The sequence below is a fragment of the Stegostoma tigrinum genome, chromosome 19 (genome assembly GCF_030684315.1).
Source record: "Stegostoma tigrinum isolate sSteTig4 chromosome 19, sSteTig4.hap1, whole genome shotgun sequence".
In the NCBI taxonomy this organism is placed as follows: Eukaryota; Metazoa; Chordata; class Chondrichthyes; order Orectolobiformes; family Stegostomatidae; genus Stegostoma; species Stegostoma tigrinum.
Genome location: NC_081372.1, coordinates 51,294,019 through 51,317,239, shown reverse-complemented (window position 1 = coordinate 51,317,239; position 23,221 = coordinate 51,294,019). Strand labels below are relative to the sequence as shown.

General features: G+C 39.8%; 3 protein-coding genes across 3 annotated transcripts; all 3 read left to right on the top strand.

Moving 5' to 3' along the window:
- The first annotated feature begins 1,204 nt into the window (after positions 1 to 1,204).
- Positions 1,205 to 7,245, top strand: LOC132210729 (troponin C, skeletal muscle-like). Its single transcript, XM_059652639.1, has 4 exons — positions 1,205 to 1,351; positions 1,842 to 1,959; positions 3,726 to 3,862; positions 7,158 to 7,245. Exons 1-4 carry the CDS (start codon positions 1,222 to 1,224, stop codon positions 7,187 to 7,189), a joined length of 417 nt encoding a protein of 138 aa, XP_059508622.1. The 5' UTR covers positions 1,205 to 1,221; the 3' UTR covers positions 7,190 to 7,245.
- An 8,097-nt stretch (positions 7,246 to 15,342) lies between these two features.
- LOC132210728 (troponin C, skeletal muscle-like) lies at positions 15,343 to 17,597 on the top strand. The gene is made up of 3 exons (XM_059652638.1): positions 15,343 to 15,557; positions 17,330 to 17,466; positions 17,566 to 17,597. The coding sequence occupies exons 1-3, from the start codon at positions 15,400 to 15,402 to the stop codon at positions 17,595 to 17,597; spliced, it is 327 nt and encodes a 108-aa protein (XP_059508621.1). The 5' UTR covers positions 15,343 to 15,399.
- A 1,372-nt stretch (positions 17,598 to 18,969) lies between these two features.
- LOC132210734 (troponin C, skeletal muscle-like) lies at positions 18,970 to 21,806 on the top strand. The gene is made up of 4 exons (XM_059652651.1): positions 18,970 to 19,159; positions 19,650 to 19,767; positions 21,539 to 21,675; positions 21,775 to 21,806. The coding sequence occupies exons 1-4, from the start codon at positions 18,970 to 18,972 to the stop codon at positions 21,804 to 21,806; spliced, it is 477 nt and encodes a 158-aa protein (XP_059508634.1).
- The last annotated feature ends 1,415 nt before the right edge of the window (positions 21,807 to 23,221 follow it).

Below are 23,221 nucleotides of genomic sequence, written 5' to 3'. Positions count from 1 at the left end.
TGGTCTATGGGAAGGAAATGCAGTAGCCAGAGCAAACCCATGTACACGCAGGGAGAATGTGCAAATCCCACGCAGACAGTTGGCCAAGGGTGGAATTGCACCCAGCTCTCTGTCACTGTGAGGAAGCAGTACCAACCACTGATCCACTCTGCAACAGTTAGTGTTATAGACAAAATGAGATGGCAATTGCCTCACACAATTTCAAGTATGAGACACAAAAATGAAATCAAGGATCAAGTCGTGTAACAATACATTCAGCACCATTTACAAGATGCAACACAGAAATTCACCAAGGTTCTGGCGAAAAAATATGCTTATCCCATGAACATTACCACCTGGAAGTAGAACGGCAGCAAGTACATGGGAACACCACCACCTGCACATTCCCCTCCAAGACACTCACCATCCTGACTTGGAATTAGATCTCCAATTTCACCATGACTTTGTTTCACATACCCGGTATTCCCTCCATGCAGACATTGTGAGCTGACTTGCACTAAATGGATGGCAGTGGCTCAAGATATTCAACCAAAACAGTCACACGTGAATCGTAGGCACGTCCAGGTGATCGTACCTTGCTATATATGTATCTATGTGCTGGACAGATATCAAGACCAAACTGCTTGGAGGAAAATTCTTATCTCGAGGCAGGCACTCACAGAATCTGGAAGTTGGCACGGGGAGGTGAAGAAGTCTCACAGGGTGACGGAATCATGAAAATTCCAAACGCAATTGCTGTGCTGGGTTTTCAATGGGGGCTTTCATTCTTTCATCTTGCAGATTTCAGAGGCATGTCATTTTAGTTCTTTACCCGGCCATCTTTTGTGCAAAAGAAAGATCTGTGATGCAATGGAAGACAGGGAAAATTGATGACAGAAGAGTCGGTCTTCTGGGGCTAAAGCAAATTGATTTGGGGCAAGAAATCAAACAAATAAACCAAAATGTGCCTGAAGCAGGTGAGCACCTTTACTGAACAAACATTCAAAAGGTAAGATTTGGAAACAAAATGTAGCACTCTGTGAAATGGAATGAAAAGTTGCAGCCCATGCAGCTATAAAATGCTTTATTGACAGACAAGGCACAGTTTGTCACATTGACCTTCCTTGGAACAGTGCAGCAGGCCAAGTCAATGTCAGCCAGAGAGCATCATGGGCAATTAAAATGACAAATCAAAGAAAGCACAGGGACATTCTTACCAGCTGCGTTGAAGTGTTTGGCAAAATGGTCTTCCAGTTTGTGTGTTTGATCATTCCAATGTACAGGAGAATCCAAATTGTGTTGTGTCTAATTTTACTCTGTGAAGTTATTTCTTCGACGATTCCTTCTGGAGCAGATAAGAAAAATACTGGAGGTAAAAAAGCTGTTCTACTTTCTAGACTAAATTAAGAAGAACTGTAATCTTAACTATGACCTTTATTCTTTATTTTTCTACTTGCTATCTGAAGGTAATGCTTAACTTTTTAACTCTTTTTCAGTTACTAATTTGTACGTATATTTTTTGGGCGCAAGTACCTTTGATCCAGAAATGGGACATGCGTGGCAATGTTGTGCATTTTCACTGTACTCTTGTAATACTGTACTTGAGTACACATGATAAATAAAATTCTAAATCTAATTGTAAATGATTTCATATCTGCACGATTTAGTACGCAACAGTTTACTTCATTTCATGTTTGACTGATATCTTGGGTGTCCCAAAGATAGTCAAATCTCAGATTGCAATTGGTCTCAAAAATGGTAACATGCAGCTTAAACATTAGCAGTTTCACTTCAAAAATCGTTTGGTTCACAAATATTCATGTTTAACAATGGACAGAGCTTACAACTGAGTGTGGTCTTAGGTAGCGGCACCATTGATTTTGAAGAGTTCTTGGTGAAGATGGCGGGGAGGCTGATGAGAGAAGAAGTGAAAGGAAAGTCTGACAAAGACATCGCAGAATCGTTTCGTGTATTTGATGGGTGAGTTTAAGCTTCTACATGACTGGTGTAAACATGATAGCGCAGCAATTCTATTTTGAGTTTGTTGATTCTCCGTTGTATGTATTGAAAAAGTGACAAGTTTCTAAAAGATCAGCAAAGCAATCAGAAAAACATCCCTGCTTCAAGGAAATGTAGGGTACGGGGCTGATTAGCCCAGTTGCCTGGTTAGCTGGTTTGCAAGGGAGAGCATAAACAATAGTGTGGGTTTAATTCCTACACCACCTCAGGTTACCGTGAATGACTCCCCTCAACACTCAACTCAGTCACAGTGACCCTCTGGTCGAAGTCACCACCAATCATCTCTCTCTGATGAAATAGCAGCCACCTGATATGTTGACACAAAGGTGAATTTAGCTTTTGCTTCATGTAAATAAACCAAAGTAGCAAGCACGTATATCAATTATACAAAATACTTCAGAAGCTGAAAATATGAAATAATAATGAGAATCATTAATGTCACTCGCTTTAACACCATCTATCTAGAGAAGAAAAAAAAAGTGTGTTTTCAGCTCAATATAACTTCTTCATATCCAAAGTGAGGTAGAAGTGTGGAAACATTTGTTCCTAGAACATTTCTAGCGGGACTCGCAACTGGCAAAAATGTATGGAAATTTGTTTCATTTACATTGCATGTGACATGGTGCACCTTTCATGATCTTATACGAAAAGATATAAGAGTTGCCTGGAGACAGTTCTTTGAGGATTTACCAGGTTGAGACTAAAAATCCTCAGCTTCACACATCAGGAAAGTATTAACAGTTGAGACTATTTTCCCTTCAACAAAAAAGACTAAACAGTGATCCATAGATAGTTGCAATACTCACAGATGTTTTGAAAATGTGGATAGACAGCATGTTTTCACTTCAGGGAGACAGTAGCATAATGGAAATGTCCCAGACGAGTGAGCCAGTGGATCCTGCTGATGCTCCAAGAACAAACTTTCAAATCTCATCCGGTGAGCTAGTGAAATAGAAAACTCAATCAATACATCTGCAGCATAAAACTGATGTCGTTGATGATAGTGAAAAGTCTGAGAGGTTGTTGTGAAAACCTATGTGGTTCACTTGTCTCCTTCAAGGAAGACAATCTGCCATCCTTACCTTGCTGGCCTGAATATATATCCAGACCAGTGGAACGCTGTCTGATTTGTAACTGCACTCTGAAATTACTGAACAAGCAACTCCATTCAAGTGCAATTAGGCATGGACAACAATGCAGTCGTTGTCAGCAACACACTTATCCACGTAAAACGCGATGGAGAACATAAGTAGAGAATATCAACAGAAGATTTCAGAAAACAAAACGGTCACGAACACAATTGTGGAAGAGCAGAAAGTGTGATTCAATTTTATCTTTGGAATGAAAGGGAAGCCATTTCCAATTGAACATAATCGAAGGTGATAATGACAAATTATTTGTAATTGCTTTCAGAGCAGAGGGCACACTATTGAATTCAGGTCTTGAGAAATTTGAGACATTGTGTGGGAAATGTATCATTTTTGGATGAAAAAGGTGAGTTCAAATGTGAGGTTTATGAAGCTATTTCCACATGTGTTTGTGCATGATATCTAGATTTGTTGTACGCCAGTTTTTAAATTGGATTACTTGATGAGATTAAATAATGTAAACTTCCAGACAGAAAGAAAGTGAAATTAGATGGATATGATCTTTTCTCAACTTCTATTTTGGTAAGGTAGATAACATTGCTGGATTGGGGACTTTCATACTTTTCTTGATGACTCTAGCAATGCTGACGGCTTCATCGAATGTTCTGAGCTGTATTTTACATTCAAGACTTCTGGGGAGCATGTTACAGAGGAGGAAGTTCATGAACTCATCAGGGAGTGGGACAAGAACAGTGATGGCAAACTTGACTTTGATGGTATGTGCAAATTTTTAAAAATTATCAATATTGTGTGGGTTTATTATTGAGTATTTAAACTATGTCTGCTTTCAATCAAATGTCTTCCACCACATACAGCATGGTCGAAGTTGTTGAAGAATGACCAGTAAAACAGCCAACATCGCTCAGCAACCAACTGTGATACAACAATTTCATGACCTGTGTGTCGTCACCCTTCTCCGATCAACTGCCTAGACATCTGAAATACACTCAATGATTGCAAAGAATTCAAAATCTGATTGACAGGACTGGAGGTACATATATAGCAAAGAGCTTCATAGCTGCTCTAATTCTCTCTTTGTGAGGAAGAAGCAAACGCATATGTATGAAATGTTCAGTGATTTTCCTCTCAGCCTGGAACGCTGCACAATTTATTCAAAACCATTTCCTAATAAAGTTAATGCCAATTTTTTCCACCCAGTTGTTGCATTTCACTTGTGAGTGACAGGGATTCTCTGGATATTTACCCTCTATTTCCAGCAGGCAACAAAATCAAATGAGAAAGTGAAAAAGCAGTTTCTATATATTGACAGCAAAACCATTTTCTTGACATGGCACATCTTTCATGAACACAGCATATCTCGATAGTCGTATAAATACTGAAGTATTTTCAAAGGATATTCAACACTTCATGAAGAATACTTCGTCAACAACCTGCACACAGCAAATTCTACATTCGTAGACAAGCCACTTTTGTGATAATATGAGGAATAAATATTGGCCTCTCCGGCTCTCCTTTCAAATCATATCCCAGGATCCACAGATGACGGCTGTCATCCAAATGACAAATTATCTTAAAGTTCAACATTATCACTGCCATTCACTACACATTAATCAGCTGCTGTCAATGCCAGATTGGAAACTACAAATTTGAATTCACACACAAGAATGCTTCACACTGAATCACAGCACAGTCTAGAGCACAACAAGCTGCAGTTGGTGACAGTTCACTGAAATGATTGTTATGAGTAAACCATCGCACCATTACATTTTATCATAGAATCCTTACATTGTGGAAACAGTCTACTTAGTCCATCAAGTCCACACCAACCCTCCAAAGAGCATCCCTCACTCTCCTCTATCCTTGTAACCATGCATTTCCCATGGCTTATTCATCTAGTCTACCCTCCCCAAGATACCATGGGCAATTAAGCATGGTTTGTTCACTAACAGGCTCATCTTTGGTCTACGGGAAGTAAATGCAGTAGCCAGAGTAAACCCATGTACACGCAGGGAGAATGTGCAAATTCCACGCAGACAGTTGGCCAAGGGTGGAATTGCACCCAGCTCAAGACCAGACTGCTTGGAGGAAAATTCTTACCTCAAGGCAGGCACTCACAGAATCTGGGACTTGGTCTGGGGAGGTGAAGAAATCTCGTAGCGTGATGTAAACATGAAAATTCCAAAAGCATTTCCTGTGCTGGGTTTTCAATGGGGGCCTTCATTCTTTAATCTTGCACATTTCAGAGGCCTGTCAATTTAGTTCTCCACCCGGCCATCTTTCGTACAAAAGAAAGATCTGTGATGCAGTGGGTTACAGGGAAAACTGATGGCGGACGAGTCAGTCCTCAGGGGTCAAAGGAAATTGATGTGGTGCAAGAAAGTAAACAAATAAACCAAAATGAGCCTCAGCCAGGTGTGCCTCTAGCTAAACAAATATTAAAAAGGAAAGAAAATAGAGTACACTGAGTACATAGAGTACAAATCTCACCGTGTTTAGCACCATCTTTAGAGACATGTAAACGGTGTTTGTGCCTGGGTCCAACACAATTTCTTCAAACCTGAATTGAGGTAGAAATACAGAAACATTTGGTGCAAGAAACGTTTCCAGCAAAACTAGCAACTGTCAAACATGTATTGAAATTTGTTTCATCTGCATCATCTGTCACATGCAGTTACTTTCATCATTTCATAAAAAGGGTTGAAGTGGCACTGGAGATCGTGCTACCAGGTTTTATGAGGATGAGACTAGAAATCCTCAGGTATACACCGAGGGAAAAGATTGACAGTTGAGTCTATTTTCGCTTCAATAAAGAAGATAGAACAGAGAACATTACAGTGCAGCACAGGCCATTCGGTCCTCGATGTTGCGCTGATCTGTGAAACCAATCTGAAGCCCATCTAACTTACACTATTCCATTATCATCCATATGTATATCCAATGACAATTTAAATGCCCTTAAATTTGGTGAGTCCACTACTGTTGCAAGCAGGTGGTGACACAAATACGGATGCAAAGTTCATAGATATTTTGACAACATGGGCAGACAGCATGTTTTCACTTCAGGGAGATGGGAAGATTGTGGAACTATCACTGGACTAAGGAGCCAGTGGCCCATGCTGATGCTCCAGGAGCAAGCTTTGAAATCGCATCCTGTCAGCTGTTGAATTAGAAATCTCAGTCAAAAAACCTGTAGCATAACCTTAAGGATGACTGTGACAATTGCCACTGATTATTGTGAAAGCCTCTCTGATTCACTTGAGTCCTTTATGGAAGACAATCCACCATCCTTACCTCTCTGGTCTGAAAGTGTCTCCAGTTCACTAGAATTGTGTCTGATGTGTAACTGCATTCTGGAATTACTCAACGAGCAAGTCCATTCGAGAGCAATTCGGCATGGACAACAATGCCGCCCTTGTCAGATCCATGTAAAAAGCTACGGAGGGCATAAGTAGAGACAATCATCCGAAGATACTTCAAACAAAAACTGCCATGACCAAAAATGTCGAAACAAAAATGTATTCAAGATTACAATACCAATTAAAGGGAAGCGAGGCATGGATTGAATGTAATAGAAGTTTATAAAGACAAATTCTTTGAAATTGCATTCAGAGTAGAGGGCACACTATTCTGTTCAGGACTTGAGTAATTTGAGACATTGTGTGGGAAGTGTAGCTTTCTCGGATTGAACAGATGACTTTAGACCTGAGGTTTCTGAAGCTCAGGATGGACCTGATCTTTTCTCATGCAGCAACTTCTATTTTGGTCAGTAGGATAACTTGACTGGATTGGGGACATTCATACTTTTCTTGCTGACTCCAGCAATGCTGATGGTTTCATCGATCGTCATGAGCTGAATGTTGTCATCAATGCTATTGGGAAACATTTTGCAGAGGAGGAAATTCATGAATTCATGAAACAATCGGACAAGAACAATGATGGGAAACTTGATGTTTGTTGTATGTCCAAATAATAAAAACAAATTCATTAGTGATACTATATTGGTTTAGTATTGAGTATTTAAAAGAATCATATACCTTCCTCTGTCTACAGAATGGGTGAAGATGATGGAGAAGACCCAATAAGTAACCAGCGTCCCTCAGCAATCCATTATGATTCAACAAGTTAATGAATTCCTGGCTGCTACAGTTTTTTTCTTTGTGAGGAAGACGTAACTCCTATGAACGAAATGCTTTGTCATTTTGTTACCGGCACGGAACACTGCACAGTTTATTTGCAACCCTTTCCTAATAAATCTAATCTCAATGTTTTTCCAACCAATTGTTGTTGCATTTCATTTAGTGAATGCCACGGATTCTGTAGATTTTTGTTCTCTATTTTTAGCAGTTGACAATGGTCAATTATATCATTCAAAAGAGTTTTCTATATTGGCACCAAAACCATTTCCAGTTAAATGGTACATCTTTCATGAACACAGCATATCTTAAACAGGTGTTAAAGATATGCAGTATTTTGAAAGGGTATTCAGTATTTTATGAAGGAAATGCAGTCATCAAACTGCATACACAAAGCCCACAGAAGTAGATAACCTGTTTTTGTGATATTATGAGGAATAAATATTGGCCTCTCCTGCTTGTCTTTTAAATCATGTTAGAGGATCCACAGATCGTGGCTGTCATCCAAAAGAAAAAGTATCTGAGAAGCAACACACCCTTGGTATTACACTGGGCGCTCGTCAGCAGGTTCGAGTGTTAGACGAGAAACCACTACTTGACATTCAGACATGAGTGCATCAAACAGAGCCACAGCTCAGTCATTAGCACAACAAGCTGCAGTTGGTGAACATTTACTCAAATGATTGTTATGAGTGATCCATTGTGCCTTTATGTTTAACGATAGAATCATTACAGTGTGGAAGCAGGCTATTCAGCCCATCAAGCCCACACCACTCGTCCACAGAGCATCCCACGCTCTCCCCTGTACTTGTAACCCTGCATCGCCCATGGTTAATTCATCTAACCTACTCTCCCCGAGATACTATGGGCAACTTAGCATGGCCAAACTGGCCAAAATGCATGTCTTTGGACTATGGGAAGGAACTGGAGCAACTGGGGGAAACACATGGACACAGGGAGAATGTGCAAACTCCACACAGACAGTTGGCCAAGAGTGGAATTGAACACAGCTCCCTGTCACTGTGAGGAAGCAGTGCTAACCACTGAGACACCATGCAACCCTTAGAATTACAGGGAAAGACAAGATGGCAATTGCCTCACAACATTTAAAGCATGAAACACATGCAGTAAATCAAGGAACAAGTCGTATAACAATACATTTATCACAATAATTCTGCAAAACAAGCTGAAGTTGGTGAAAGTTCACTTAAAGAATTGTTATGAGTAAGCCATTGCACCATTATGTTTAATCGTAGAATACTAACAGTGTGGAAACAGGCTGCATTGTCCATCACATTTACACCAACACTCTATGGACCATCCCTCACGCAACTCTTTCCTTGTAACCTTGCATTTCCCATGGTTAATTCATAGAATCTACCCTCCCCAAGATACCATGCGCAATTTAGCATGGCCTGCTCACCTAGCATGCACATCTTTGGCCTGCAGGAATTAAATGGAGTAACCAGAGGAAACCCACATAGACACAGGGAGAATGTGCAAACTCCACGCAGACAGTTGGCCAAGGGTGGAATTGAACTCAGCTCTACGTGAGGCAACAGTGCAAACCACTGATACACTGTGCAACACTTAGTGTTGAAGGCAAAAAGAGGTGACAATTGCCTCAAACAACTTAAAGTATGAAACTCACACATGAAATCAAGGAACAAGTAGTGTAACAATACACTCAGCACCATTTACAAGATGCATTACAGAAACTCACCAAGGTTCAGTCGAAAAAATATGCTTATCCCATGAACTTTACCACCTGGAAATAGAACGGCAGCAAGTACATGGGAACACCACCACCTGCACATTCCCCTGCAAGACACTCACCATCCTGACTTGGAACTATATCTCCATTTACACCATGTCTTTGTGTCATTGCAGACATTGTGAGCTGACTTGCACTAAATGGATGGCAGTGGCTCAAGACATTCAACCAAAACGTCACAAGTGAATAGTAGGCACATCCAGGTGATAGTACCTCGCTATATATTTATCTACGTGCTGAACAGATATCAAGACCAGCCTGCTTGGAGGAAAATTCTTACCTCGAGGCAGGCACTCACAGCATCCGGAAGTTGGCACGGGGAGGTGAAGAAGTCTCACAGGGTGATGGAATCATGAAATTTCCAAAAGCATTTCCTGTGCTGGGTTCTCAATGGGGGCCTTCATTGTTTAATTTTGCAGATTTCAGAGGCCTGTCATTTAACTTCTCCACCCGGCCATCTTTCGTACAAAAGAAAGATCTGTGATGCAATGAAAGACAGGGAAATTTGATGACAGAAGAGTCAGTCTTCTGGGGCCAAAGCAAATTGATTTGGGGCAAGAAAGCAAACAAATAAACCAAAATGTGCCTGAAGCAGGTGTGCACCTTTACTGAACAAACATTCAAAAGGAAAGATTTGGAAACAAAATGGAGCACTCTGTGAAATGGAATGAAAAGTTGCAGCCGATGCAGCTATAAAATGCTTTGTTGAAAGACAAGGCACAGTTTGTTACCTTGACCTTCCTTGGAACAGTGCAGCAGGCCAAGTCAATGTCAGTCAGAGAGCATCATGGGCAATTAAAATGACACGTCAACGAAAGCACAGGGACATTCTTACGAGCTGCGTTGAAGTACTCGGCAAAATGGTCTTCCAGTTTGTGCGTTTGATCGTTCCAATGTACAGCAGAATCCAAATTGTGTTGTGCGTAACTTTACTCTGTGAAGTTATTTCTTCGACGAATCCTTCTGGAGCAGAGAAGAAAAATACTGGAGGTAAAAAAGCTGTTCTACTTTCTAGACTAAATTAAGAAGAACTGTAATGTTAACTATGATCTTTATTCTTTATTTTTCTACTTGCTATCTGAAGGTAACGCACAACTTTTTAACTCTTTTTCAGTTACTAATTTGTACCTACATTTTTTGGGCGCAAGTACCTTTTATCAAGAAATGGGACATGCGTGGCAATGTTGTACATTTTCACTGTACTCCTGTAATACTGTACTTGAGTACACATGATAAAAAAATTCTAAATCTAATTGTAAATTATTTCATATCTTCACGATTTAGTACGCAACAGTTTACTTCATTTCACGTTTGCCTGATATCTTGGGTGTCCCAAAGATAGTCAATTCTCAGATTGCAATTGGTCTCAAAAAGGGTAACATGCAGCTTAAACATTAGCAGTTTCACTTCAAAAATCGTTTGGTTCACAAATATTCATGTTTAACAATGGACAGAGCTTACAACTGAGTGTGGTCTTAGGTAGCGGCACCATTGATTTTGAAGAGTTCTTAGTGACGATGGCGAGTCAAATGAGAGAAGAAGTGAAAGGATGTCTGACAAAGACATCGCAGAATTCTTTCGCGTATTTGATGGGTGAGTTTGAGATTCTACATGACTGGTATAAACATGATAGCGCAGCAATTCTATTTTGAGTTTGTTGATTCTCCGTTGTATGTATTGAAAAAGAGACAAGTTTCTAAAAGATCAGCAAAGCAATCAGAAAAACATCCCTGCTTCAAGGAAATGTAGGGTACGGGACCGATTAGCTCAGTTCCCTGGTTAACTGGTTTGCAAGGGAGAGCATACACAATAGTGTGGGTTTAATTCCTACACCAGCTCAAGTTACCGTGAATGACACCCCTCAACTCTCAACTCAGTCACAGTGACCGTCTGGTCGAACTCACCACCAATCATCTCTCTCTAATGAAATAGCAGCCACCTGATATGTTGACACAAAGGTGACTTTACCTTTTGCTTCATGTAAGTAAACCGTTGCAGCAAACGAGTATGTCAATGATACAAAATACTGCAGAAGCTGAAAAGATGAAATAATAATGAGAATCATTAATGTCACTCGCTTTAACACCATCTACCTAGAGAAGCAAAAAAGAGTCTGTGTTTTCAGCTCAATATAATTTCTTCATATCCAAAGTGAGGTAGAAGTGTGGAAACATTTGTTCCTAGAACATTCCTAGCAGGACTCGCAACTGGCAAACATGTATTGAAATTTGTTTCATTTACATTGCATGTGACATGGTGCACCTTTCATGATTTTATACTAAAAGATATCAGAGTTGCCTGGAGACAGTTCTTTGAGGATTGACCAGGTTGAGACTAAAAATCCTCAGCTTCACACATCAGGAAAGTATTAACAGTTGAGTCTATTGTCCCTTCAACAAAGAAGACTAAAGAGTGATCCATAGATATATGCAATACTCACAGATGTTTTGGCAACTTTGACAGACAGCATGTTCTCACTTCAGGGAGATAGTAGCACAGTGGAAACGTCCCGGGCTAGCGAGCCAGTGGAGCCTGCTGATGCTCCAGAAACAAACTTTTAAATCTCATCCTGTGAGCTAGTGATATAGTAAACTCAATCAATACATCTGCAGCATAAAAGTGATGTGGTGATGATCGTGACAAGTGTTATTGATTGTTGTGAAAACCTATGTGGTTCACTTGTCTCTTTCAAGGAAGACAATCTGCCATCCTTACCTTGCTGGCCGGAATATATATCCAGACCAGTGGAACGTTGTCTGATTTGTAACTGCACTCTGAAATTACTGAACAAGCAACCCCATTAAAGAGCAATTAGGCATGGACAACAATGCAGTCCTTGTCAGCAACACACTTATCCACGTAAAAAGTGATGGAGAACATAAGAAGAGAAAATCAATCGAAGATTTTCAGAAGAAAACTGTCATGAACCAAATTGTGGACACAGCAAGTGTGATTCATTATTGTCACTGGAATGAAAGGGAAGCTAGTTCCAACTCAGAGAGTCAAAGGCTATAATGACAAATATTTTGTAATTGCTTTCAGAGCAGAGGGCACACGGTGCAATTCAGGCCTTGAGAAATTTGAGACATTGTGTGGGAAATATATCATTTTTGGATGGAACAGGTGAGTTTAGACCTAAGCTGTATGAAGCTGTTTCCTCAGATGATTGTACAACATATCTCGATTTGTTGTAAGCCAGTGATTAAAATGGATTACTTGATGAGATTAAACAATGTAAATTTCCAGACAGAAAGAAACTGAAATTAGATGAATATGATCTTTTCACTATTTCTATTTTGGTAATGTAGAAAACATTGCTGGATTGTGACATTCACACTTTTCTTGATGACTCTAGCAATGCTGACAGTCTCATTGATCGTGATGAGCTGAATATTGTCATCGAGGAGGCTGGGGAGCATGTTACCGAGGAGGAATTTCATGAATTCATCAGCGAGTGGGACAAGAACAGTGATGCAATCTTGATTTTGATGGTATGTGCAAATTTTTTAAAAATTAGCGATATTGTGTTGGTTTAGTATTGAGTATTTAAACTATTTAGGTTTTCAATCAAATATCTTCCAAACTTTTCAGAATGGTCGAAGTTGTTGTAGAATGTCCAGTAAAAAAGTCAACATCTGTTAGCCACCCATTATGATTCAACAATTTAATGAACTCTGTGCTGTCGCCCTTCTGCAGCCAACAGCCTCGGCATCTGAATACACTCAATGATTGCAAAAAATTCAGATTGTGTTCAACAGGACTGGAGCTACACATGTAACAAAGAGCTTCATATCTGCTGCAGTTCTTTCTTTGTGAGGAAGAAGCAATCTCCTATGAATGACAAGTTTCGGCATTTTGCGATCCATATGGAATACGGCACAATTTATTCACAACAATTTCCTTGCAAAGTTCTGATTGAATTTCCAGACAGTTATTGTTGCATTTCACCTGGTCAATGACATGGATTCTCTGGATATTTATTCTCTATTTCCAGGAGGCAACAATGTTAAATTACACAATGAAAAATCAGTTTCTATATATTGGCAGCAAAATCATTTTCTTTATTTAGCACATCTTTCATGAACACAGCAGATCTTGACAGTTCTTCTAAATATTGAAGTATTTTGAAAGGGTATTCGGTATTTCATCAAGGATTCGCAGTCACCAACCTGCACACAGCAAATTCCACATCAGTACACAAACCACTCTTGAGATGCTTGTGGACGAAATTTTTGCGTCTCCGGCCCTTCTTTTAAATCGTATCCCAGGATCCATAGATGATGGCTGTCATCCAAAAGACAAATTACCTGAAACTGCAACATTCCCATGGCCTTACACTGCCCATTAATCAGCAGCTTCAGGGTCCGACCAGAAAACTACAAATTTGAATTCACAGACAAGAATCATTCAAACTGAACCACAGCACAGTCTATAGCACAACAAGCTGCAGTTGGTGACAGTTCACTGAAATGATTGTTATGAGTAAACCATTGTGCTACTATGTTTAATCATAGAATCCCAACAGTGTGGAAACAGGCTACTTAGTCCATCAAGTCCACACCAACCCTCCAAAGAGCATCCCTCACTCTCCTCTATCCTTGTAACCCTGCATTTCCCATGGCTTATTCATCTAATCTACCCTCCCCAAGATACCATGGTCAATTTGGCACGGCTTGTTCGCCTAACATGCACATCTTTGTTCTACAGGAAGTAACTGCAGTAACCAGAGTAAACCCATGTACATTCAGGGAGAATGTGCAAAATCCACGCAGACAATTAGCCAAGGGTGGAATTGTACCCAGCTCTCTCTCACTGTTAGTCAGCAGTGCTAACCACTGTGCAACCCTTAGAGTTAGAGTCAAAATGAGACGGCATTGCCTCACACAATTTAAAGTGTGAAACACAAAAATGAAATCAATGATCAAGTAGTTTAAAAATACATTCATCACCACATACAAGATGCATTACAGAAATTCACCAAGCTTCTGTCGAAAAAATATGCTTATCCCATGAACATTGCCACCTGGAAGTAGAATGGCAGCAAGTACATGGGAACACCACCACCTGCACATTCCATTCCAAGCTACTCACCATCCTGACTTGGAACTATATCTCCATTTACACCATGACTTTGCTTCAAGTACCTGGTACTCCCTCCAGGCAGATATTGTGAGCTGACTTGCACTAAATGGATGGCAGTGGCTCAAGACATTCATCCAAAACAGTCACATGCGAATCGTAGGCACATCCAGGTGAGAGTACTGCACAAGATATTTATCTACCTGTTGAACAGATATCAAGACCAGCCTGCTTGGAGGAAAATTCTTACGTCGAGGCAGGCACTCACAGAATCTGGAAGTTGGCCTGGGGAGGTGAAGAAATCTCACAGCGTGATGGAATCATGAAAATTCCAAAAGCATTTCCTGTGCTGGGTTTTCAGTGGGGGCCTTCATTCTTTAATTTTGCAGATTTAAGAGGCCTGTGAATTTAGTTCTCCACCCGGCCATCTTTTGTACAAAAGAAAGATCTGTGATGCAATGGAAGACAGGGAAAATTGATGACAGAAGATTCAGTCTTCTGGGGCCAAAGGAAATTGATTTGGGGAATGAAAATGGAATGAAAAGTTGCAGCCCATGCAGCTATAAAATGCCTTATTAAAAGACAAGGCACAGTTTGTTACCTTGACCTTCCTTGGAACAGTGCAGCAGGCCAAGTCAATGTCAGCCAGAGAGCATCATGGTGAATTAAAATGACACGTCTAAGAAAGCACAGGGACATTCTTACGAGCTGCGTTGAAGTGTTCAGCAAAATGGTCTTCCAGTTTGTGTGTTTGATCGTTCCAATGTACAGCAGAATTTAAATTGTGTCGTGTGTAATTTTAATCTGTGAAGTTATTTCTTCGACGATTCCTTCTGGAGCAGATAAGAAAAACACTGGAGGTAAAAAAGCTGTTCTACTTTCTAGACTAAATTAAGAAGAACTGTAATGTTAACTATGACCTTTATTCTTTATTTTTCTACTTGCTATCTGAAGGTAATGCTTAACTTTTTAACTCTTTTACAGTTACTATTTTGTACCGACATTTTTTGGGCGCAACTACCTTTGATCCAGAAATGGGACATGCGTGGCAATGTTGTACATTTTCACTGTACACCTGTAATACTGTACTTGAGTACACATGATAAAAAAATTTTACATCTAATTGTAAATTATTTCATATCTTCACGATTTAGTACGCAACAGTTTACTCCATTTCACATTTGACTGATATCTTGGGTGTCCCAAAGATAGTCAAATCTCAGATTGCAATTGGTCTCAAAAAGGGTAACATGCAGCTAAAACATTAGCAGTTTCACTTCAAAAATCGTTTGGTTCACAAATATTCATGTTTAACAATGGACAGAGCTTACAACTGAGTGTGGTCTTAAGTAGCGGCACCATTGATTTTGAAGAGTTCTTGGTGACGATGGCGAGGCAGATGAGAGAAGAAGTGAAAGGGAAGTCTGATAAAGACATCGCAAAATTCATTCATGTATTTGATGGGTGAGTTTGAGCTTCTACATGACTGGTATAAACATGATAGAGCAACAATTCTATTTTGAGTTTGTTGATTCTCCGTTGTTTGCATTGAAAAAGAGACAAGTTTCTAAAAGATCCGCAAAGCAATCAGAAAAACATCCCTGCTTCAAGGAAATGTAGGGTACGGGGACGATTAGCTCTGTTGCCTGTTTAGCTGGTTTGCAAGGGAGAGCATAGACAATAGTGTGGGTTTAATTCCTACACCACCTCAGGTTACCGTGAATGACTCCCCTCAACACTCAACTCAGTCACAGTGACCCTCTGGTCGAAGTCACCACCAATCATTTCTCGCTAATGAAATAGCAGCCACCTGAAATGTTGACACAAAGGTCAATTTACCTTTTAGTTCATGTAAATAAACCATTGTAGCAAACAAGTATATCAATTATACAAAATACTTCAGAAGCTGAAAATATGAAATAATAATGAGAATCATTAATGCCACTCGCTTTAACACCATCTATATAGAGAAGAAAAAAAAAGAGTCTGTGTCTTCACCTCAGTATAACTTCTTCATATCCAAAGTGAGGTAGAAGTGTGGAAACATTTGTTCCTAGAACACTTCCAGCAGGACTCGCAACTGTCAAACATGGATTGAAATTTGTTTCATTTACATTGCATGTGACATGGTGCACCTTTCATGATTTTATACTAAAAGATTTTGTACTATAAGAGTTGCCTGGAGACAGTTCTTTGAGGATTTACCAGGTTGAGGCTAAAAATCCTCAGCTTCACACATCAGGAAAGTATTAACAGTTGAGACTATTTTCCCTTCAACAAAAAAGTCTAAAGGGTGATCCATAGATAGTTGCAATACTCACAGATGTTTTGACAATTTGGATAGACAGCATGTTTTCAATTCTGGAGGATAACAGCATAATGGAAATGTCCCAGACGAGCGAGCCAGTGGATCATGCTGATGCTCAAGGGACAAACTTTCAAATCTCATCCGGTGAGCTAGTGAAATAGAAAACTCAATCAATACATCTGCAGCTGATGTCGTTGATGATAGTGAAAAGTCTGAGTGGTTGTTGTGAAAACCTATGTGGTTCACTTGTCTCCTTCAAGGAAGACAATCTGCCATCCTTACCTTGCTGGCCTGAATATATATCCAGACCAGTGGAACGCTGTCTGATTTGTAACTTCACTCTGAAATTACTGAACAAACAACTCCATTCAAGTGCAATTAGGCATGGACAACAATACAGTCGTTGTCAGCAACACACTTATCCATGTAAAAGGCGATGGAGAACATAAGTAGAGAATATCAACAGAAGATTTTCAGAAAACAAAACTGCCACGAACAAAATTGTGGAAGAGCAGAAAGTGTGATTCAATATTATCATTTGAATGAAAGGGAAGCCATTTCCAGTTGAACATAATTGAAGGTGATAATGACAAATTATTTGTAATTGCTTTCAGAGCAGAGGGCACACTATTGAATTCAGGTCTTGAGAAATTTGAGATATTGTGTGGGAACTGTATCATTTTTGGATGACACAGGTGAGTTCAAGTGTGAGGTTTATGAAGCTATTTCCACATGTGTTCGTGCATGATATCTAGATTTGTTGTACGCCAGTTTTTAAATTGGATTACTTGATGAGATTAAATAATGTAAACTTCCAGACAGAAAGAAAGTGAAATTAGATGGATATGATCTTTTCTCAACTTCTATTTTGGTAAGGTAGATAACATTGCTGGATTGGGGACTTTCATACTTTTCTTGATGACTCTAGCAATGCTGACGGCTTCATCGATTGTTCTGAGCTGCATTTGGCCATCATGACTGCTGGGGAGCATGTTACAGAGGAGGAAGCTCATGAACTCATCAGGGAGTGGGACAAGAACACTGATGGCAAACTTGACTTGGATGGTATGTGCAAATTTTTAAAAATTATCAATATTGTGTGGGTTTATTATTGAGTATTTAAACGATGTCTGCTTTCAATCAAATGTCTTCCACCCTTTACAGAATGGTCGAAGTTGTTGAAGAATGACCAGTAAAACCATTGCACCATTACGTTTTATCATAGAATCCTTACATTGTGGAAACAGTCTACTTAGTCCATCAAGCCCACACCAACCCTCCAAAGAGTAACGCTCACTCTCCTCTATCCTTGTAACCATGCATTTCCCATGGCTTATTCATCTAGTCTACCATCCACAAGATACCATGGGCAATTAAGCATGGTTTGTTCACTAACAGGCTCATCTTTGGTCTATGGGAAGGAAATGCAGTAGCCAGAGCAAACCCATGTACACGCAGGGAGAATGTGCAAATTCCACGCCGACAGTTGGCCAAGGGTGGAATTGCACCCAGCTCTCTGTCACTGTGAGGAAGCAGTACCAACCACTGATCCACTCTGCAACAGTTAGTGTTATAGACAAAATGAGATGGCAATTGCCTCACACAATTTCAAGTATGAGACACAAAAATGAAATCAAGGATCAAGTCGTGTAACAATACATTCAGCACCATTTACAAGATGCAACACAGAAATTCACCAAGGTTCTGGCGAAAAAATATGCTTATCCCATGAACATTACCACCTGGAAGTAGAACGGCAGCAAGTACATGGGAACACCACCACCTGCACATTCCCCTCCAAGACACTCACCATCCTGACTTGGAATTAGATCTCCAATTTCACCATGACTTTGTTTCACATACCCGGTATTCCCTCCATGCAGACATTGTGAGCTGACTTGCACTAAATGGATGGCAGTGGCTCAAGATATTCAACCAAAACAGTCACACGTGAATCGTAGGCACGTCCAGGTGATCGTACCTTGCTATATATGTATCTATGTGCTGGACAGATATCAAGACCAAACTGCTTGGAGGAAAATTCTTATCTCGAGGCAGGCACTCACAGAATCTGGAAGTTGGCACGGGGAGGTGAAGAAGTCTCACAGGGTGACGGAATCATGAAAATTCCAAACGCAATTGCTGTGCTGGGTTTTCAATGGGGGCTTTCATTCTTTCATCTTGCAGATTTCAGAGGCATGTCATTTTAGTTCTTTACCCGGCCATCTTTTGTGCAAAAGAAAGATCTGTGATGCAATGGAAGACAGGGAAAATTGATGACAGAAGAGTCGGTCTTCTGGGGCTAAAGCAAATTGATTTGGGGCAAGAAATCAAACAAATAAACCAAAATGTGCCTGAAGCAGGTGAGCACCTTTACTGAACAAACATTCAAAAGGTAAGATTTGGAAACAAAATGTAGCACTCTGTGAAATGGAATGAAAAGTTGCAGCCCATGCAGCTATAAAATGCTTTATTGACAGACAAGGCACAGTTTGTCACATTGACCTTCCTTGGAACAGTGCAGCAGGCCAAGTCAATGTCAGCCAGAGAGCATCATGGGCAATTAAAATGACAAATCAAAGAAAGCACAGGGACATTCTTACCAGCTGCGTTGAAGTGTTTGGCAAAATGGTCTTCCAGTTTGTGTGTTTGATCATTCCAATGTACAGGAGAATCCAAATTGTGTTGTGTCTAATTTTACTCTGTGAAGTTATTTCTTCGACGATTCCTTCTGGAGCAGATAAGAAAAATACTGGAGGTAAAAAAGCTGTTCTACTTTCTAGACTAAATTAAGAAGAACTGTAATCTTAACTATGACCTTTATTCTTTATTTTTCTACTTGCTATCTGAAGGTAATGCTTAACTTTTTAACTCTTTTTCAGTTACTAATTTGTACGTATATTTTTTGGGCGCAAGTACCTTTGATCCAGAAATGGGACATGCGTGGCAATGTTGTGCATTTTCACTGTACTCTTGTAATACTGTACTTGAGTACACATGATAAATAAAATTCTAAATCTAATTGTAAATGATTTCATATCTGCACGATTTAGTACGCAACAGTTTACTTCATTTCATGTTTGACTGATATCTTGGGTGTCCCAAAGATAGTCAAATCTCAGATTGCAATTGGTCTCAAAAATGGTAACATGCAGCTTAAACATTAGCAGTTTCACTTCAAAAATCGTTTGGTTCACAAATATTCATGTTTAACAATGGACAGAGCTTACAACTGAGTGTGGTCTTAGGTAGCGGCACCATTGATTTTGAAGAGTTCTTGGTGAAGATGGCGGGGAGGCTGATGAGAGAAGAAGTGAAAGGAAAGTCTGACAAAGACATCGCAGAATCGTTTCGTGTATTTGATGGGTGAGTTTAAGCTTCTACATGACTGGTGTAAACATGATAGCGCAGCAATTCTATTTTGTGTTTGTTGATTCTCCGTTGTATGTATTGAAAAAGTGACAAGTTTCTAAAAGATCAGCAAAGCAATCAGAAAAACATCCCTGCTTCAAGGAAATGTAGGGTACGGGGCTGATTAGCCCAGTTGCCTGGTTAGCTGGTTTGCAAGGGAGAGCATAAACAATAGTGTGGGTTTAATTCCTACACCACCTCAGGTTACCGTGAATGACTCCCCTCAACACTCAACTCAGTCACAGTGACCCTCTGGTCGAAGTCACCACCAATCATCTCTCTCTGATGAAATAGCAGCCACCTGATATGTTGACACAAAGGTGAATTTAGCTTTTGCTTCATGTAAATAAACCAAAGTAGCAAGCACGTATATCAATTATACAAAATACTTCAGAAGCTGAAAATATGAAATAATAATGAGAATCATTAATGTCACTCGCTTTAACACCATCTATCTGGAGAAGAAAAAAAAAGAGTCTGTGTTTTCAGCTCAATATAACTTCTTCATATCCAAAGTGAGGTCGAATTGTGGAAACATTTGTTCCTAGAACATTTCTAGCGGGACTCGCAACTGGCAAAAATGTATGGAAATTTGTTTCATTTACATTGCATGTGACATGGTGCACCTTTCATGATCTTATACGAAAAGATATAAGAGTTGCCTGGAGACAGTTCTTTGAGGATTGACCAGATTGAGACTAAAAATCCTCAGCTTCACACATCAGGAAAGTATTAACAGTTGAGACTATTTTCCCTTCAACAAAGAAGTCTAAACAGTGATCCATAGATAGTTGCAATACTCACAGATGTTTTGAAAATGTGGATAGACAGCATGTTTACACGTCAGGGAGACAGTAGCATAATGGAAATGTCCCAGACGAGTGAGCCAGTGGATCCTGCTGATGCTCCAAGAACAAACTTTCAAATCTCATCCGGTGAGCTAGTGAAATAGAAAACTCAATCAATACATCTGCAGCATAAAACTGATGTCGTTGATGATAGTGAAAAGTCTGAGTGGTTGTTGTGAAAACCTATGTGGTTCACTTGTCTCCTTCAAGGAAGACAATCTGCCATCCTTACCTTGCTGGCCTGAATATATATCCAGACCAGTGGAACGCTGTCTGATTTGTAACTGCACTCTGAAATTACTGAACAAGCAACTCCATTCAAGTGCAATTAGGCATGGACAACAATACAGTCGTTGTCAGCAAGACACTTATCCATGTAAAAGGCGATGGAGAACATAAGTAGAGAATATCAACAGAAGATTTTCAGAAAACAAAACGGTCACGAACACAATTGTGGAAGAGCAGAAAGTGTGATTCAATTTTATCTTTGGAATGAAAGGGAAGCCATTTCCAATTGAACATAATCGAAGGTGATAATGACAAATTATTTGTAATTGCTTTCAGAGCAGAGGGCACACTATTGAATTCAGGTCTTGAGAAATTTGAGACATTGTGTGGGAAATGTATCATTTTTGGATGAAAAAGGTGAGTTCAAATGTGAGGTTTATGAAGCTATTTCCACATGTGTTTGTGCATGATATCTAGATTTGTTGTACGCCAGTTTTTAAATTGGATTACTTGATGAGATTAAATAATGTAAACTTCCAGACAGAAAGAAAGTGAAATTAGATGGATATGATCTTTTCTCAACTTCTATTTTGGTAAGGTAGATAACATTGCTGGATTGGGGACTTTCATACTTTTCTTGATGACTCTAGCAATGCTGACGGCTTCATCGAATGTTCTGAGCTGTATTTTACATTCAAGACTTCTGGGGAGCATGTTACAGAGGAGGAAGTTCATGAACTCATCAGGGAGTGGGACAAGAACAGTGATGGCAAACTTGAATTTGATGGTATGTGCAAATTTTTAAAAATTATCAATATTGTGTGGGTTTATTATTGAGTATTTAAACTATGTCTGCTTTCAATCAAATGTCTTCCACCCTTTACAGAATGGTCAAAGTTGTTGAAGAATGACCAGTAAAACAGCCAACATCCCTCAGCAACCCACTGTGATACAACAATTTCATGACCTGTGTGTCGTCACCCTTCTCCGATCAACTGCCTAGACATCTGAAATACACTCAATGATTGCAAAGAATTCAAAATCTGATTGACAGGACTGGAGGTACATATATAGCAAAGAGCTTCATAGCTGCTGTAATTCTCTCTTTGTGAGGAAGAAGCAATCGCATATGTATGAAACGCTCAGTGATTTTCCTCTCAGCCTGGAACGCTGCACAATTTATTCAAAACCATTTCCTAATAAAGTTAATGCCAATTTTTTCCACCCGGTTGTTGCATTTCACTTGTGAGTGACAGGGATTCTCTGGATATTTACCCTCTATTTCCAGCAGGCAACAAAATCAAATGAGAAAGTGAAAAAGCAGTTTCTATATATTGACAGCAAAACCATTTTCTTGACATGGCACATCTTTCATGAACACAGCATATCTCGATAGTCGTATAAATACTGAAGTATTTTCAAAGGATATTCAACACTTCATGAAGAATACTTCGTCAACAACCTGCACACAGCAAATTCTACATTCGTAGACAAGCCACTTTTGTGATAATATGAGGAATAAATATTGGCCTCTCCGGCTCTCCTTTCAAATCATATCCCAGGATCCACAGATGACGGCTGTCATCCAAATGACAAATTATCTTAAAGTTCAACATTATCACTGCCATTCACTGCACATTAATCAGCTGCTGTCAGTGTCAGATTGGAAACTACAAATTTGAATTCACACACACGAATGCTTCACACTGAATCACAGCACAGTCTAGAGCACAACAAGCTGCACTTGGTGACAGTTCACTGAAATGATTGTTATGAGTAAACCATCGCACCATTACATTTTATCATAGAATCCTTACATTGTGGAAACAGTCTACATAGTCCATCAAGTCCACACCAACCCTCCAAAGAGCATCCCTCACTCTCCTCTATCCTTGTAACCATGCATTTCCCATGGCTTATTCATCTAGTCTACCCTCCCCAAGATACCATGGGCAATTAAGCATGGTTTGTTCACTAACAGGCTCATCTTTGGTCTACGGGAAGTAAATGCAGTAGCCAGAGTAAACCCATGTACACGCAGGGAGAATGTGCAAATTCCACGCAGACAGTTGGCCAAGGGTGGAATTGCACCCAGCTCAAGACCAGACTGCTTGGAGGAAAATTCTTACCTCAAGGCAGGCACTCACAGAATCTGGGACTTGGTCTGGGGAGGTGAAGAAATCTCGTAGCGTGATGTAAACATGAAAATTCCAAAAGCATTTCCTGTGCTGGGTTTTCAATGGGGGCCTTCATTCTTTAATCTTGCACATTTCAGAGGCCTGTCAATTTAGTTCTCCACCCGGCCATCTTTCGTACAAAAGAAAGATCTGTGA

Excerpts from the sequence above, each read along its gene's own strand:
- LOC132210728 (XM_059652638.1), top strand. The coding sequence starts at position 15,400 with ATGTTTAACAATGGACAGAGCTTACAACTGAGTGTGGTCTTAAGTAGC. Across the intron at positions 15,558-17,329 it reads TTCATTCATGTATTTGATGG|CAATGCTGACGGCTTCATCG; the intron begins GTGAGTTTGAGC and ends TGATGACTCTAG. Across the intron at positions 17,467-17,565 it reads TGGCAAACTTGACTTGGATG|AATGGTCGAAGTTGTTGAAG; the intron begins GTATGTGCAAAT and ends CACCCTTTACAG.
- LOC132210734 (XM_059652651.1), top strand. The coding sequence starts at position 18,970 with ATGACAAATCAAAGAAAGCACAGGGACATTCTTACCAGCTGCGTTGAA. Across the intron at positions 19,160-19,649 it reads AGATAAGAAAAATACTGGAG|GTAGCGGCACCATTGATTTT; the intron begins GTAAAAAAGCTG and ends GTGTGGTCTTAG. Across the intron at positions 21,676-21,774 it reads TGGCAAACTTGAATTTGATG|AATGGTCAAAGTTGTTGAAG; the intron begins GTATGTGCAAAT and ends CACCCTTTACAG.
- LOC132210729 (XM_059652639.1), top strand. The coding sequence starts at position 1,222 with ATGGTCTTCCAGTTTGTGTGTTTGATCATTCCAATGTACAGGAGAATC. Across the intron at positions 1,352-1,841 it reads AGATAAGAAAAATACTGGAG|GTAGCGGCACCATTGATTTT; the intron begins GTAAAAAAGCTG and ends GTGTGGTCTTAG. Across the intron at positions 1,960-3,725 it reads TCGTTTCGTGTATTTGATGG|CAATGCTGACGGCTTCATCG; the intron begins GTGAGTTTAAGC and ends TGATGACTCTAG.